At 40.2% G+C, this 18,863-nt stretch overlaps 1 protein-coding gene across 1 annotated transcript in view; it reads left to right on the forward strand.

Annotated features, from left to right (window-relative positions):
- MARCHF4 (membrane associated ring-CH-type finger 4) overlaps window positions 1–17,419 on the forward strand; it is a 189,349-nt gene extending 171,930 nt beyond the window's left edge. The window contains exon 4 of the mRNA XM_070736818.1: window positions 15,544–17,419. Within this exon, the coding sequence (XP_070592919.1) occupies window positions 15,544–15,905 (362 nt within the window). The 3' untranslated portion in view covers window positions 15,906–17,419. The remainder of the gene's footprint in view (window positions 1–15,543) is intronic.
- Window positions 17,420–18,863: the final 1,444 nt, after the last annotated feature.

Genomic DNA, 18,863 nt, shown 5'->3' on the forward strand with positions numbered 1-18,863 from the left:
CTCTTTCCAGCGCTGTCTGAGCCCAAGCAGGAAGTCGCTCCTGATTGGCTCAGACGCGGCCGGCTCTAGCTTTGGCGGGAACCGCAAATGTATAAAAGGAGCGGTTTTCTCCAGGCAGAGTCAGTCGGTACTCGCTGAATTGTCACTTTGCTTTGCTGAGCTGTCACTTGTTCTCTGAGCTGAATAAAAGTACCGATTGCTCAAAACCCTGCCTCTGGTTCTACTTCATGGGCACTCCCACATGTGTGATAGCACCCACGCACACTCTTTTGGCACCCGACTAAAAAAAGATTCGCCGCCACTGGTATAGGGTCTTCTGCTCAAGCAGGAGGTTGGATGAGAAGACCTCCAAGGTCCCTTCCAATTCTGTTATTTTAGATATATATTGAGTTTTTTCAATTAAATACTTACAGCTTTTGGAAAACTCTGCACATTTACATTCCATAAGATTCAAATTCAAATATATTTTATATATTTTAACTACACGTTTAATTCTACTTGGCTCTTTGTTCTCTTTTTCCCAATCCAGTCGTACCATTTCTCCCATATTTCATAGTATTCCATGTCTTTTTGACCTTTCAATTCAATTGTCAGTTTGTCCATTTCAGTACATTCTGATGTTTTCCAATTCTGTTATTCTGTGCTATTCTATGTTATTCCTTTCCTCATATAGAAATATGGAATCAGGGAAGACTTGAGATTTCTAATGATGAGATCTCCATGGGTATCAGTTTTGGAGAATGCTACTCTCATGTCTCAAATCTTGGTTGTTGTTACTGTTTAATTGATGCAGATTGTTTTAATTAAAAAGCAATGTGGCATGCTGGCAAGAAAAACACTTTAGACAATATTTTTATTTCCATGATTGCCTTCGGATTGAATCTCAGCCTTATAAGCATTTCGTGAAAAATAGGAAATGCATCGTAAACTGGCCAGAGTTGCTTTAGATAGTTTGATGGCCAGCATGTACCCCTCTTCCCAGGGGGAAAAAAGAGACATGCTTGAACTGGTGAAACACACCTTGGGGTCCTCGCAAGAATTGTCTCTCCTATATTTTATATATCTTTTCTCCCATTCATATATCCTTTCCTCTACTCTTAATTGACGTATTCTATTCTCATATCTTTTCTTCTATCCTTTCCCTGATATGTACTACTACATGTTTTTATTCTCTTTAACTTTCAATTTGTATTGGACAAAATAAATAAATAAATAAATAAATAAATAAATAAATAAATAAATAAATAATAAACCTTTCCCCACCCTTTGGAGGCCCTCTGGAGGCTGGATATGGCCTGTTTCCCAACTTCTGGTGGGCCTAGTAAGCTTGTGTTTCACCCTCCCCTGGCTCCAAAGGTTTCCCTGGAACTGGGGTAGGGTAAAAATGCCCTTCCCCATCGCCCCCAGAGGGAAGCCAAAAATGCACTCAGAGCCTCTGCGAGCCACAAATCAGCTGGCTGGCCCACACATGCACATTGGAGCTAAGCTAGGGCAATGGCTTGCATGCCAACAGATATGGCTCCACGTGCCACCCGTGGCACCTGTGCCATAGGTTCGCCATCACTGTGTTAGGAAGTTCAAAAAAAACCCTTATTTATTTATTTTTATTGATTGATTGATTTTGTCCAATAGACAATGAGGGTTTTAGTGGGTATACACATAGTAAAATACATGATGAAGGTTATAGAGGAGATACTCATAGTAAAATATATCTAAGAAAGAATAGAAAAGAAGATATAGTAATAGAACATATCAATGAAAGAATAGAAGAAGAGATATAGGAATAGAAGAAAGGTATAGGAGATATAGGAGAGCAATAGGACAGGGGACGGAAGGCACTCTAGTGCACTTGTACTCGCCCCTTACTGACCTCTTAGGAATCTGGATAGGTCAACCGTGGATAATCCAAGAGTAAAGTGTTGGGGGCTTGGGGATGACACTATGGAGTCCGATAATGAGTTCCACGCTTCGACAACTCGGTTACGGAAGTCATATTTTTTACAATCAAGTTTGGAGCGGTTAATATTAACTTTAAATCTGTTGTGTGCGCTTGTGTTGTTGTGGTTGAAGCTGAAGTAGTCACCGACAAGCAGGACGTTGCAGCATATGATCTTGTGGGCAATACTTAGATCTTGTTTAAGGCATCTTAGTTCTAGGCTTCCTAGGCCCAGGATTGAAAGTCTAGTCTCGTAGGGTATTCTGTTTCAAGTGGAGGAGTGAAGGGCTCTTCTGGTGAAGTATCTTTGGAGATTTTCAAGGGTGTTAATGTCTGAGGTGCGATATGGGTTCCAAATGGATGAGCTGTATTCTTGGATGGGTCTGGTGAAAGTTTTGTAAGCTCTGGTAAGTAGCGTGAGATTGCCAGAGCAGAAGCTACGTAGGATTAGATTTTGAGCTTCACACTTCTGATTTTCTTTCTTTCTTTTTCATAAGATATTTTCTGCCTACTTTCACAGTAAGTAATTTTAATTACACCAGCATCCATTGCTTTCATATGGCAACGATCCTGCAAAATTACATTTAACCTTCATGTAGGTGGGCTGACTCACAGAGTGTACCCATAATGGTTTTTGGAAGACTTTTCAATTTTGTTACCTCTTAAAATTTGGCACTCTTATACTGGTGTCAGTCTTGGCTTAAGACTGGATCCTGCTTTGCTTCAGGAAATAAGAACAACTCTGCCCTAGGAATATGCATCAGGGAAGAAATTCAGCAGGTTCTGACAGGTTCTGGAGAACCAATAGCAGAAATGTAGAGTAGTTCAGAGAACTGGAAAATATCCCCAAAACATATGCATAAATACTCCTTTTTCCTTGCACCCATGCCAACAATTTCCTTTCTTCATTGTTTGAAAACGTGCTAATTGTACTGGTGTATAATACCATTTATGTAGTATTTTTCTTCTCATCTCTCTTATTCTTGTGTTTTTAATTTTTTTAATATTTTCAATTATACCTTCCATATCCCATTCATCAATTTCTAATTCGTCCTGCCAGTATCTCATCAGTCCTTTTACTACTTGTTCTTCTGCTTGTAATAATTCCCGGCCCTCTGGAACCAACTCCCCCCAGAGATTAGAACTGCCCCCACCCTCCTTGCCTTTCGTAAACAACTTAAAACCCACCTCTGCCGCCAGGCATGGGGGAATTGAGATCCTCTTTCCCCCTAGGCCTTTACAATTCTATGCATGGTATGTATGTATGTATGTTTGGTTTTTATATTACAGTAATTGATTTTTAATCATCAATATCAAATTACTATTGTACACTGTTTTATTGTCGCTGTTAGCCGCCCCGAGTCTCTGGAAAGGGGCGGCATACAAATCCAATAAATAAATAATAAATAAATAAATATATGGTGATGGTACACTTTATGCTTTCTGTTTGTTTTTTGTAAAATTCTAAAAAATCAATAAAAATAATTTTTTTAAAAAGAGAGAGAACTGGAAAATATCAACTCCGGCTGGCCCCAGAGTGGGAAGGGAATGGGGATTTTGCAGTATCCTTCCCCTGCCACACCCACCAAACCACACTACACCCACCAAGCCACGCCCACAGAACCTGTAGTAAAAAAAATGGATTTCACCACTGATGTGCATGATTTTTTTGGGGGGGAGGGGAAGTTTAGATTTGTGTAAACTGGGCACAGAATCTCTCTGCACATTATTAAAGCAACCTTTCCCACCTCCCAGACTTTTGCTTTAAAAAAATTGTCTCCTTAAAATTAATGCAACTCTTAAAGCAGCCACAACATGGAAGTTTGGGAAAAGGCAAATTTCCTTAGAAGTACTTTGCTGACTCAAAGATCCAATGCACTTCTGAAAAAATTTCCAATTATGCGAAGTCTTCCCTTTTCTCAAACAAAGATTCTTGATTTTATTATTTTTATTTATTTATTTATTTATTTTGTCCAATACATAATACACATTGAAAAGAAAGATATCTAATAATATAAGTAAAGAAAAGAATAGAAGAAAAGATATAAAAGCATAGATGAACATATTTGAAAGGAAGAAAAGATAAATGAGATAAGGAGAGACAATTGGACAGGGGACGGAAGGCACACTGGTGCACTTATGCACGCCCCTTACTGACCTCTAAGGAACCTGGAGAGGTCAATCGTGGATAGTCTAAGGGAAAAATGTTGGGGGTTAGGGGTTGACACTACTGAGTCAGGTAATGAGTTCCACGCTTCGACAACTCGGTTGCTGAAGTCATATTTTTTACAGTCAAGTTTGGAGCGGTTAATATTAAGTTTGAATCTGTTGCATGCTCTGGTGTTGTTGCGATTGAAGCTGAAGTAGTCATTGACAGGTAGAACAGTATTGTGGGCAATACTTAGATCGTGTTTTAGGCGACGTAGTTCTAAGCTTTCTAGACCTGGGATTGATTGTCTGCTTTCGTAGGGTACTCTGTTTTGAGTGGAGGAGTGAAGGGCTCTTCTGGTGAAGTATCTTTGGACATTTTCAAGGGTGTTGATGTCCAAGATGTAGTATGGGTTCCAGACAGATGAACTGTATTCAAGGGTGGGTCTGGCAAAAGTTTTGTAGGCTCTGGTGAGTAGTGTGAGATTGCCAGAGCAGAAGCTGCATAGGATCAACCAGGCTCAGGAGGAAGAATTATAGAACTGCGTTGCCATAATCAGTTGACTCATTCTATTTATTGGAAGGACCAATTTATTTATTTATTTATTTATTTATTTATTTATTTATTTATTTTATAAATACATAATGTAAGTTTCAGAGGATATAATTCAGAGCAATAATGTTATTGCACACATAAAAAAGAATCCTGATTCAGTTGTTACCTTCTCCAGACTAGCCTACTCCCATCTGGAGAGCCACTGCCATTCATGCAACTGTTTGGACAAATGACCCATCTTGGAATAAAGAATAATCTGTCTCAAGATGGGAATCACAGGCAAAGCATGATCTGAGGGCTGTTGACTGCTGAGTGAAACCAGAGTCGTGCAATAAATCCCAAAGACATCACTGTCTGACCACAGGGAATAGAAGGACAGATCGATAGCCAATTAAAACTGATATGTGGCATTTGATCATTCGTGGCTTGATGTGAAGGGTAATTAATGGAATTGCTGCTTTTTCAACACTTACAACTCAGGTTCTGGATCAAGATTAATGGCGGCTTTATTGTAATGGTGCATTGTTTAAAAAGTCCAGGGCAGGGGTAGATTCTAACTTACCTCACTGCTAGATTGCTTCCTCCTATGCCACGTGGATGCAACCATGGGCACGCACATGCTCAGTACTGTAAAATCTGGGAGGAAAATCCCCCCCAAAAAAAGCTAAAAACAAGATGGTGGCACATGTGCCATGCTGGAAATTTGGCTTCTGCGCATGCACAAAAGGGAAAAAAAACCCAGGAAAAAATCAGTATTGCCTCTTTTGAAACTCTATTACTTCCCCCTTGTGCACTGATAGCCTAGAGAAGATTCTAGTATAATCATACACAAAAATGGCAGCAGATTCCTAGGGTGCCTGTAGGGTGAGAATTGATAAAATGTCCTTAAAATAAAAAGTAATCTTAGCACTGTATTGTTTTACCATTATACAGCAGTACATATGTCTGCTCACAAAGTATTTCACCAAAATGTAGAGTATTTATGTAAAGATACAGACAATCCCCAATTTATTTTTATTTGCAATGTTGCAGATTAGAGGAAGTGAAATATATAAATTAGTGAAGTAATGGAATGCTATGTTTTTTTTCAAAAAAAAAAAAGTTAAGTTCCTGAATTAATTTTAGATTACAGTGATCCCCCGAGTTTCCCGATCCCGATCATTGCGAAAGGCTATATCGCGATTTTTCAACCCAGAAGTAAAAACACCATCTGCGCATGCGCGCCCTTTTTTCTATGGCCACGCATGCGTAGATGGCGCCGGGCAGATCAGCTGCTGGGCGGCTTCCCTGGGTCTTCCCCCTCTTGCTGGCGGGAGGGCGAGCGGAGGGCATCAGCGAGGAGTTTGCGTGGGCGGCGGGGAAACCCCAGCGCCGCTTCCCAGCTGAGTCCTGAAGCCAAACGCGGAAGTTCGCTTCAGGACTCAGCTGGGAAGCGGCGCGAGCGAACGACGTGGGCGGGCGAAGGGCGGGCGCGCGGGCAGGCAGGCGGCGGACAAGCGGCGGGCGGACAAGCGGCGGGCACGGCAGCAGCGAGGAGTTTGCGTGGGTGGCGGGGAAACCCCAATCTTCGGCTCCTCGCTGCTGCGGCGGAAGTAAAAACACCATCTGCGCATGCGCAGATGGTGTTTTTACTTCCGCACCGCTACTTCGCGAAAAACCGATCATCACGAGGGGTCCTGGAACGGAACCCTCGCGATAATCGGGGGACCACTGTATTTTTCTATTGGCTGCCATATTTGGAATAATTCAGGGAGAATTGGAAGGAATTGACCATACATTTTGTAAAAGAGAAATAATAGGAATCATATTATAATGTTTTTGATCCAAATTTGGTCTTCACCCAAAATAAGAAAGCATCCACTGCTTCAGTGAAAAGTACCTTCAATTCTAGCTGTGACTTCAGGGTTATGTGAAATACAACCAAAGTTAAAAACTTCATTATATAATTTCCGAAATTTGGTCATATTACTGCTTAGTCAAAATATCGTAACTTCCTGCCTTTCCAAAGTGACGTATTTATGTATTTTTCTCAATTCACTGTCAGCCAAGAATGAGTAACTTCTCTAAGAAATGTTCTTCTAGGTTAATATTAGGAAGAAGCCTTCCATTTTAAGAAACTATCAATCTGACAAATATAGAAATGGTTCCAAGAAAATTAGAAGAGTTGGGCTGAATCATCTAATCCAGCATCCTATTTTTCACTGTGAAAGGTCTCTCTGTGTAATTCATGAGCTAGAGGAAGATGCGAAGGCAATAGCCTTCCCCTGGAGGTTGCACTTAGTCATAATGATCAGTGAGCATTGATGGAGTCGTTCTGTATAGATCGGAGCCCCTAAGCAATTGGTGATCAACATACTCCGTGGCAGAGAACTCCATAACTGATAGGTAAACAGCACGATAAAGGACTCTTCCTAACGTGTACTGAATGCATTGCCTATGGTATCTGTCAATTGAACGAGTAAAATGAAGTGTTTGTAAGAACTAAGGTGCTCTAAATTGGCTAAGGGTAGGTTAGGGCAATCTGACTTTAAGCAAATCAGTTTTACTGTTTTAAAAGTTCTTTTAAAAAAAAAAAAAGTCCAGCTTTCCTGAAGTCCAGCCATGGGTGGGCTGCTGCCCAGACGATGGGGAACGCAGTGGGGTAGTAAAAATGGAGCTCCACCCCAGAGCACCCAATTTGCACTTAAAGATGTTGAAAGAAAATGCAGGGCATCCTGCATAAGCCACGCCCACAGTGTGATAGTAAACAGTTTGGTAGCCTGTTCTGCCGTTGTGTCCCAACCGCCCGTAATTACAGGGTAATTGGTCCAAAAAGACACGCACCACGCGATAGAAGGAAAACCAAAAGTCTTTATCAACAGAAAAGCAGAAAAAACTCCCTTTTTAAATGTCAAAGGGATTTTCTGGTACACACAAGGCACAGGTTAAAAGCAATCCAATTTCTCACCCAGTAACTGGGAAATTGAGTCCAATTCCAAAGTCCAGAAAGTCCACACACAATCTTGAACAGGGAAACAGCAAAATCATGATCTTGACGAATCTATGAATCAGATAAACTTCCACGAGGCTAAATCAGCACGCTGCTCTTTTTATCTGTAGCACTAATTACAGCAGCCCCACCCAACCACTTATCTCCTGTAATAATCCTTCAGTTGTTCTCTTCTATGCATCACTCTACCCATGCGTGGGTCTGTCATACGTTCTTGTTCAGAATCCAGGGATGATAAGGATGATTGATCTCCTCCTGGGCTATCTGCCAAACTCCCCCCTTCCCTGCCAGTGTTCCCTCTAATTTTTTTGGGGGGTGGGCGGAAAAGTATAGTGTTTGAGTGGCAGTCCCTTCAGGACTGGGCGGCACAGAAATAATAAATAAATAAATAAATAAATAAACAAACAAACAAACAAACAAACAAACAAACAAACAAATAAAAAACCCACCCTGTTTTGCCTCAGAGAATTTCAAAATAAAATACTGTACTGTGTGTCTATAACAGTGAGCTCATAATAGGGCAACTCTATCAATATCAAAATGCCACTTAAATAGTTGAGCTAATTTCAAACTAGATTTTGATTTTCTTTCTCTCTTCCTTACTCCCATTCTTTTTCTTTTTCTTTTCCTTCCTCTCTTTTTTCTATCTGTTTCTCTCTCTCTTCTTCTCTTCCTCTCTCTCTCCTTCCCTCTCACTCTTTCCCTCTCGGCTTCTGGGAAGGTTTGGAAAACTCTGAGTTGATGATGATTTTTAAGTGAGCGATTGCTCACTGCTCAGCTTAGAGGGAACTATGTTCCCTGCTACTCACACTTCCTTCATCAGAGGAGCCTTAGTCGGGAGATTCTATCGGGAGCAAAACAGGACTGTGGCATGTGGATGTTTCCCCCACATCCACATCCACACTCCTTGGGGCAGGAGCTGGGCCAGAGCCAACCACAACAATAGCCCTTCACTGAGTTCAGCTAAGTATCAGCATTTGAATAACCTTTATCCAACGCAAAAGCTAAACTGCTGGCTTCCATAACCTTTAGGCACAAATGATGTTCAGATTGGTGACCTTCCTGTCAGTATACAAAATAGCAGCTCAACATTCCCACCTTTTCAGAATTTCGCTCCTGGTGAGTTCTGTTGTATTTGACATTTGAATTGTGATGCAAGCATGAATTCCATTGTCGAGTTGCCTATTTGCATTTTCAGCTAAGAGAATACTGTCATTAGCATGAGTTATTGATTATTCCTCCTCAGATTTTAAAACCATCCTCATCTTGTTCCAATCTGGCATATTGGTTGATTATTTATTGATTAGGTGCCACCAACTCCTTTTTAACATGTAGATAGAATTTCCTTCGTGAAATCTATCCTTAGCCAGTTCTATCTTGGAAACTGATTCTCCTCCTCCTCCTTTTTCTCTTGACCAACTCATGATCTGTACCACAGTGGGCCTCTGACTGTGACATCTTTGTTGTTGACATCTTTGTTGTAGTTGAGTTTTCCACCTGCTTTTACCCATAATAAGTTTCGTTTCTGTTTTTTAGATAGTACAGTCCAACCACATTTTCTTCTTTAACATTTCCTACTTTAACAAGCCCGCTAGGTGTAGTGGTTAAGGCTCAGGCTAAAAAACAGGAGACTGTGAGTTCTAGCCCTGCTTTAGGCAGTTCCCAGGCGACAAAACTAGTTTGAATGAACCAAAAGTAATTCTGATATTGTCATTCCAGTTTTCAGTCTTAAGTAGAGACAGTGGTATCTCTACTTACGAACTTAATTCATTCCATGACCAGGTTCTTAAATAGAAAAGTTTGTAAGAAGAAACAATTTTTCCCATAGGAATCAATGTAAAAGCAAATAATGTGTGCAATTGGGGAAACCACAGGGAAGGCGGAGGCCTTGTTTCCTCCCAGGAGATTCCTAGAGAGGCCCCACAGATGCTTCTCCCTTCCTTTTCTGGTCCTGTTTCCTCCCAGGAGATTCCTAGAGAGGCTCCACAGAGGCTTCTCCCCGCCTTTTCCGGTTACAGTTTCGGAGGCTTGGGTTTGTAAGTGGAAAATGGTTCTTGAGAAGAGGCAAAAAAAATCTTGAATACTTAAAGTTTGTAAGTAGAGGCATTCTTAGGTAGAGGTACCACTGTATCTTCCTTGCATGTTCTACCAATTTCAGTTTGAACGTCTTATAAAATGCATCAACCAACTCTTCTGGAAATTAGTGACTGAAACATTAACTTGAATAACTCTCATTTTAAAAGGTTGTCCACAAAATTTACTAAACAACATTGTATCCAAGTACTGTATTTGCCATATCGTTCCTGGTTATGAAAATAATGCCAATTCTTCTTTATTTGTCGTATCCTGATTAATAAACCCTGTGAGCTTTTGACAGAAACTCTGCAATTCCAATCCTTCAAATTCACTGACACTTAAGATGTTAATTTATACTCAGTTATTTTCATCTTTTTTCTGGATTGAGCTTTCCAGTGCTTTCTCTGTTCTATATTCCCACTCTAATTCTTTCTCTGGGTTTTCTTTTCCTCCATGGCAGTATTGATGACTAGACATCCAGAAGGTTTTAATCTGTCTACCTCATAAATAATGTTAGTACTCCAAAGTTCTTCAGCTCTTCCTTGGTAGTATATTGACCTCAGCAACTCATAATCTATCACTATATCATAAATCACTTTATATGTGCTTTTTATATATAAAATATAGGAATGTTTCACTATTGCCTTCCCCTGTGCAGTATGAAATTATATCTTCACAGTTGTCACTGAAATAATCACCTATACAAATCTAAGTAATAAATAAATAAATAAATAAATAAATATTTCCAGCATTTTCTTTATTGCTGCTGTATTTCTATTGGTACTCCAGACATACAGTAGGTGCCTGTTGGCTTTAGCTGGACAGTTGGGATTACTTTCACAGGGTCAAACCTGTTTTGAGATTCAGTGGGAGACCACCTTGGCACCCATGAGTTATAATGTAGGAAGTTGAATAATATCCAGCAATGGTGAATCACTTCCCGACTACCACAACTTCCTATGGTCATATGAGAGTTATTGTAACTTGAAGTTATATGGGTAGGAAGTTAGATGATAGGAAAGAGATAGAGGTAGAAATAAAGATATGGTGGAAGTAGAGGTAGAGATAAATAAATGATAGAGGTAATGGTAGCATTGGCATCCTTCGGTCTTGAAAGACCATGGTATCATGCTCTGGACTTCCCAGACCACGAAGCTGGGGTAAGTTAGTATGAAGGATAGACTGTTACCCAAGCAGCAGATCCCTCTCTCCACATCTCTGAAGTCATACAATGGAATGTCAAAGGCTAATACAATTGCTTCCAGCTACATCGCAGGAGTTATCGGAACATGGCTGTACATAATCACAAACTGCTTCCAGGACTCTAGATTTTGCCTCAAGGTTTACTCCTGAAGCCTTTTCCAATGATGGATACAATCACAAGGCAATGGAGGTTTGCAGTTAGTATCCCTTCTCCTAGTAGTTGACCAGGGCATCTTCTGTGTCTTGCCATGATCTTAGCATACTACATCATTTGCAGAAACTGCCTTCATGACCGTTGAACTATTCTAGTAGGTTTCATCTGCTAAGTCCACCAGAATCTGTCTTCACAGAGAGACAAGTCCCTATCTTACCGAAGATCAATGACCTATCAGCTACTCTCAGCCTGGTTTGGCCAGCCTGTCGAAGTTGTTCCCCGGGGTGTGGCCGCTGTGCATGCTACAGCTACCAGGAGCCACAAGGGAGAGCTGAGTGACAGGTGGGAACTAAAGGTGGACACAGTTTCGGAATTAAAAGCCACAGTTACTTGGTGAAAACTTTTGCTGAAAGCTGCTTATTTAGATGAAATCTTGGAACTTCTTGCTAATGACTGTTAAACGGATAGATGTTCTTATTAAATCTTCATCTTTTACAGTGCAAATATATTGGCATTATTATTTCCATGTTCCTGCCAACTTCATTCCTTGTTCCTTTTTAATTTTACAGCTTCCTGAGCTAAGTGGTAGGAAATCAATAAGTAATTTGGATCCCTGGCAAAGAAGAAGAAAGTTATGTTTTGCACTTTTAGTAAATATTTTGAAACTTGATTTATCTAGGAAAACAGGCACTTAGTTCATATACTAACCCATTCATCAACACTATATTATAAATTGAATGGAATTCATATATGCTTGTTTAGAAGGCAAAACAAACGAAGAAACATCATTTGTGATAAGCTTTAGGAGTAAAATAAATTGAACTTTCAATATCTTACCCATAATCTGCTGAAGAAGATTCTTAAGAACATGTACTTGAATTTAAATAATTGAGCTCACAATTTCCTATCAGACTCTTAACTGATCTGTAGGAATGCTCTCATTAATTTTGAAGGTATAATCTTGCCTCAGAGTCAGTATTTGGCCCCTGAAATTAATTTTTTGAATTCTGGGAATAACTGATTTGCTAAAATGCATACCTGTTGGATCTGTTCAGCAGAATGGGAAACGGATAGATAATATCACAAGTTTTGTGAATTATGGCTTATATTCCTTATCGGGGATACACAATGCCTGATGTATTTAGCAATTGCTATGTTGTTTCTCTTAATGGAAATATTACTAAAATTGTGCATCTGTCTCTTGCAGAATCAACTTTCCTGCAGGTATAGAGCTTACATAAACTGAGTGACCATTCAGAACAGGCACTGCTTTATAACCTTTAGAAATCCAAAACAGCTAATTCTCTGTTTTGTTCAAGCCCTACCACTGTGCATCTTTGAAAGTGTTTTGAGTTGTTTGCACATAATGATGTGCATAACCAGCTGAGTACGGGAACTAAAGATGAAATTAAAAGTATAGGCACAGCACATTTGCAGAGGTGGGTTCCTCCCGGTTTGCATTGGTTCTGGAGAACCAGTAGCAAACCACTGGTGACATCACGGAATTGGTTCTGTCAACGCTGGTCCATGGATGCCACCATATATATTTATTTGTTTGTTTGTTTGTTTGTTTGTTTGTTTGTTTGTTTGTTTATTGGGGGATTGGAAATTTTTTGCTGATTTTTTTTCTTTTGCGCATGCGCAGAAGCCAAGTTTCTGGCACTGTGCATACACCGCCATCTTGATTTTGGCTTTTTCTTTAAAAAAGAATTTTTGGCACTGTGCATGTTCAAAAGTGCATGCAGCACAGCCATGCAGTGTGGCAGAAAGCAAACTGGTGGCAAGGTGAGTTAGAGCCCACCCCTGAACACATAGCATACATGGCCACAGCATTCTGAAGTTGGGTATTGTGAAAGGAGTTAAGGGGACGTTACTTGTAAAGTTTTGGTAATTGAACACTTAAGGTTAGGAATTAAGTTTATTATTACTTCTTAGGATGCTTGTTGCTAGTACAGTGTTCCCTCAATTTTCGCGGGTCCGAACTTCGTGAAAAGTCTATACCACGTTTTTTCAAAAAATATTATTTAAAAAATACTCCGTGATTATTTTGCACACCAAGGGTTTTCTAGGGCTGTCCGATGTACAATACTGTGTGTTTTAACTCTCCTCCTCCCCCCTCTACCTCAGCTGTCCTGCTTCTTTAAATAAAAGCTCCATTTCTGCCCCAGCCTTCCAATCCCATCCCTTTAATTCTCGGAGCATTGGCATGCTCCAATTGAAGCCGAGCCTTACTGCCACCCGCCACCGCCGCAGCAAGCGCAGCAAAGCCCCCAGCTTGCCACCCTGTTGCCCCTGTGGGTTCTGAGGGTAAGTAAAACCAGGAATGGAGGAGGGAGGAGGTGGAAGGGAGAAAAGAAAGGGAGCATCCCTACTTCGCGGAAATTTGACTTTTGCGGGTGGTCTTGGAACGTATCCCCTGCCAAAGTCAAGGGAACATTGTATTCCTTTGTGTGCAGTTTGCCACAAGGAAGCTCAGTTAGTCTCTTTGTTATCAGCAAACTTGGTTTCTAGAGGGTTTCTTGCTTGCTTACTTACTTACTTACTTACTTACTTACTTACTTACTTACTTACTTACTAAGTATAAACATAACTATGAATATATGAAATGAATACTAATAAAAGGGAACATTAGGACACTTAGGAATGGGGTGAGGTTGACAGTAGACAGTCTAAGTTTAAAGTTTTGGGGGTTTGGGGAAGAAACCACAGTTTATGGTAATGCATTCCAGGCATTGATAATTCTGTTAATGAAGTCGTATTTTCTGCAATCAAGTTTGGAGCAGTTTACCATAAGTTCAGCACCAGAAAGATTGGACCGCAACTTTCCACACCTTGAGGTAGTCCGGCACATCATGAGGGCTGCTGTTTGAGTAGATACACAAAATTAAGTTTTAGACATATTTGACTATATACTGTTTTAGGTTATTTATAGATCTTGAATTTGGAAAGAAAATCTACTATTGTTTCTACATACACAGTAATTCTGTTTGTTAGTTATATAATCATCCAGGAGTGAAATGCAGAAGGTTCTAACAGGTTCTGGAGAACTGGTAGGGGAAATTTTCAGTAGTTTAGAGAACTGACAAATTCCACATCTGGCTGGCTCCAGAGTGGGGAGGGAATGGAGATTTTTGCAATATCCTTCCCCTGCCATGACCATCAAGCCACGCCCATAGAACCAGTAGGGAAAAAAATTGAATTTTACCCCTGTAATCATCCTATATTCCAAAGTAAAGAGATGGAATTTAAGTAAATATAACAACATGGGAATTTGTTAAAACAAAGCAACATGCAATCAAAATCTGGCCTAAGAAATTGTCAAGGATTATCTCAATCCTAGGTGATATTCCATTATGTTACCATATAAGGTAAAAGAAGGATGTAAGCATGTTAAACAGTAATGAATGCTGAGTCATGGGGTATAAACTGCAACCCGATTGGGCCAAAGCATTATAAAATGCAAAGCAACTTTACAATGATTGCTAGCTGATGGTTGTTTATGTTGGTTGTTGTGGGTGGTAATGTTTTTAGTTGGCTGGCTGGAGCAGTTTTGAGTATGAGTTAATTATAGAGTTAGAGTTGTAGTGTTGATACGGAGAAATATTTTTGGAGGGGGGAATTAGTCCAGTGATTTCTCTGAAGAATACCAACAAGAGCCATAAATCCATAATTCGGTGAAGGGTAAAAACCATATTCTTTAAAACTAGAGCGAGTGTGTCCTTCTCTTAGCCCACATTCTTTTGGAATTACCATTATAGCTGTAAAAAAATAATGGCTGAATTTAACATAAAGGGCTTCCTTTATGTAGAAACATTGTTCTTCTGAATACTGAATGTTGGAGAACAAATGCCTTACTTAGAATATTTTGTTGAATGAAGGGGAAAAAAAGATGATCTAGAGGAAACTTTATCTAATCTAGTAGGGCAATGAATATGCTTTCAAGGTTCTGCAATATGCGTTCACTATTTTAAATACAAAGAATTATGACTTTGGCTGCTTCCAGTCAAGGAAACGCTGGAAGCCACTTTATCTCATTCATGAAATTATACAGAAGAAAGATGATATTGTCTATTATGTGTAACCCTACTGTCTTTTCCTTCTTGTTCCTTTTTCCCAGAGAGAACCATGCATCTTTTTCTTGCTGAATGCCTTTTGATTATGAGCATCAGGAATCTTCCTTTGGGAAGCACTTATGCAACAGACCTTAACAAGTAATGACATTGGGAGAGTTATGCTCTGAGAAGCTCTTAAGCACAGCTTCCCCTAACTCACCTTCCCAGACTTTGGACTTCTGTTTCATCCAGAAAAGCCATTGCTAAGAATTTGTGGAATCAAAATACATATAGAGGGTACTCAAGGTGGGGAAGGTTTCCCCAGACTCTCTATGCTAGAAAAAAAACCCAGCCAATGAGAAATATAGTAGATTCTGAGCCTTCTTCCTTTCTCTTTTTTTACTAACCAATCTACTCTTTATCCGGCAGGTCTCATAATACACGAAGGACCCTCGGTTTACCGGATTTTTAAAAGGTGGCAAGCAGTCAATCAACAGTGGAAAGTTCTGAACTATGACAAAACAAAGGATTTGGAGGATCAAAAATCAGGGTCTAGGAGCAATCAACGAAACTCCTCTCAGATTAACCATTCATCCTCCACTAATGGCGCAGCCAGCAACGCCGCTGCGGAAGACAGTGTGGGCCGAGGAGCTGGCCATGCCACGGGTACTTTGTCTGATCATCACTGTGCTTATACCATCTTGCATATACTCAGCCATCTGAGGCCTAACGAACAGAGAAGCCATTCTAACACAAACAGAGAGCTTGTCATGAGAGTCACAACAGTCTAAACTGTTTAGGAGGCCTTAACGCAACCGAGTGGGAAAGGAACTCAAAAGCAAGTGGCATGTGGGCTCTCTGCCCTCTCCCCATGCCATCTTCTGAAGTGGCACAAGGAGCACAAGAGGCCTTTCCCCGGCCAAGAGGGGGCATGTCAGACCAGACGCTCACCAGGAAAAGAGGTTAAAAGTTTGGCTTTGAAACGAAGTGCAATATATACTGCAAATAGTGAACTAGGACCGAGTCCTCAAAAAAAGGGGGCATGGGGGAGCGGAAAGGTTTCATTTGTCATGTATACAATGGAATAAGTAAGATTTTAAAGAATTGCACACCCAAACACATACATTATAGGAAGATGGAAAGAAGGTATGTCTGGTTTTTTTTAAAATAAATGTATTAACCAGAGGTTTTAAGTGTTCAAATACAGAAATTATTCTGTGGCATATGTCAATTTGTTTGCCCCAGGATGTTCAACTGAAATTTCAATTAATTGATTGCTCTTGTTTTATAAAAGTAAATAATGTTGCCCTGGTTTTTATCACGTAGAACATAGCCCTGGTTCTTTTTTTCCACTACAAATAGAATCAGGTAGCACCCTTCTTTTGAGGCAGTGGAAGGAGAAGGGGAGGGAATTCTCCACTTGAACCCCAAACATGTGATGATGTCCGTCCATCGTGTTCGAAGAGGACCTAAACATGTAAACAACTGACAAAGCACAAGATATGGATGGATGGACATTTGATTCAAAAATTTGTCAAAAATTTCCCATATCAAATTTTCTACTTGACCTTTTGACCATTTTCTGCAAAGCCAATTCATTTTTCACTGTATAAGTAATTTGGTACAATTCCCTATGATTGTCTTTGTTTTTATATTTTTTTTTAAAGAGGGGGAGGAATCCACCTGGCTTTCAGTCTGTACCATTTAAGTTGTTTTGCAATCATTTAATGATTCATCAAAAATGTTGTACTTAAGAGAAACTGAAGTTCTGATAGTCTACCCTGTGGGTTTAAGCACCTACAGTACACCCCTATTTTCTGGCCTATGGGAGATTTCTAAGTAAAAATGCTCAGGATTGCACTGGCAAATTAATTTAAGCTAAATTTACTTGTTGAATTCAGCTTGTTTGTCTTCAGTGTTAGGTTATGTATGAACACACACAATGGCCTAATGCAGTGTTTCTCAACCTTAGCAACCTGACGTTGTATGGACTTCAACTCCCAGAATTCCCCAGCTATCTGCCAGCCTTCAAATAGCCAAGGTTGAGAAACACTGGCTTACTCTGTGTGCAGATTAGGCCATAATGTCCTGTTCCGCCAGCCATAATTAAAAATCATGATGTATAGCCTAGGACAGTGATGGTGAACCTTTCTTTCTTCGGGTGCCAAAAGAGCATGGGCGTGCACTATCATGGATGTGAGAGTGCCCATACCCAAAATTCAATGCCTGGGGAGGGCAAAAACAGCTTTCCCTGCCCCCTGGATGCCCTCTGAAGGCCAGAAATGGCCCTCCAAAGGCTTCCCTGGAGCTGGAGGAGGGTAGAAACGCCCTTCCCCATCCCCCCAGAGGCTCTCTGGAAGCCAAATATGTGTGTGAGAGAGCCAAATATCAGCTGGCTGGCACATACATACATTGGAGCTGAGCCAGGGCAACAGCTCGCGTGCCAGCAGATATGACTCCGCATGCCACCTGTGGCACCTGTGCCATAGGTTCGCCATCACTGGCCTAGGACTACAGTTCTATGAATTAAGTCAGAGTTTCCTAAGCGCCTTGTCACAACTCTCACTAAGATACAATTGTCAGACTGTTCTAAGGAAGCCATCCTATTTAAACTGATATCAATGGCGTATATTGATAGTTATCTCCTGAGTAAATTGATCAAGATAGTCGTTTTTCTATATGTAGTTTCACAAGTGCCACTAAAAGCTGCCTTGAATTACGATAAATATATATCTACGTATGTATGTATGTATGTGTGTGTATACGTTCCTGTGTACATGTACACATATATATGTGTGTGTATGTATATATATATATATATATATATATATATATATATATATATATATATCAGTATATGCATAATACACCTAAGTTGATTCATTAGGTTGGCAGTTACATCAAAGTAAATAATGTGAACACTTGGACATATAGTAGCTTGTGAGTTACCCCATTTTCGGAATATAAGACGCACCAGAGTATAAGACGCACCTTAGTTTTTGGGGAAGAAAATAGGGAAAATAATCTGCTTACCAGGTATTCATCTGGCTAGGGTCTTTAGTCTGGTCAGCTTCAGCACATTATTATATTCCCTGGTTAAGGGCTTAAAAAATTTTATTCTGAGAGAGTAACAATGAAAGAGCTTGCAAGCCAGTAAGAGCTGGGAACATCATTAGCATCTGGAAAGAAACAGTCTGATCAAGTGGAGCAATGGAAAAAACCCTGCAAAGACTTAGGGCTTGGGAAACATTCTTCCCAGAGAGTAACAATGAAAGAGCTTGGGAACATTGTTAGCACCTCTCTAGGGCTGAAAAGAAACATTTGGAGCAAATAGAGAATGGAAAAAAAAAATCAAAGACAGGGTTTGGAAAACATTCTTTGCAGAGAGTAACAATGAAAGAGCTTGCAAGCCGGCAATTGCTGGGAACACCATTAGCACCTAGTTAGGGCTGGAAAGAAACTTACTCAGAGCAAGTTAAAGCAATGAAAAACCCCTGCAAAGACTTAGGGCTTGGAAAACATTCTTCACAGATAGAAACAATGAAAGAACCTGCAAGGTCAGAGTAGAAGATGCACCCAAATTATCAGCCTCTATTAGGGAGGGAAAAGGTGCATCTTATACACCGAAAAATACAGTATCTCTTGGAAAACTCAATATTTATATTTCTCAATCCCTCCCCCACCCCAAATAAAGAACATAACTGTAGAGTTTGGCCTGGGAAACCCCTTTAACATTGCCTTAGAGTCAG

The sequence above is a fragment of the Erythrolamprus reginae genome, chromosome 1 (genome assembly GCF_031021105.1).
Source record: "Erythrolamprus reginae isolate rEryReg1 chromosome 1, rEryReg1.hap1, whole genome shotgun sequence".
Lineage (NCBI taxonomy): Eukaryota > Metazoa > Chordata > Lepidosauria > Squamata > Dipsadidae > Erythrolamprus > Erythrolamprus reginae.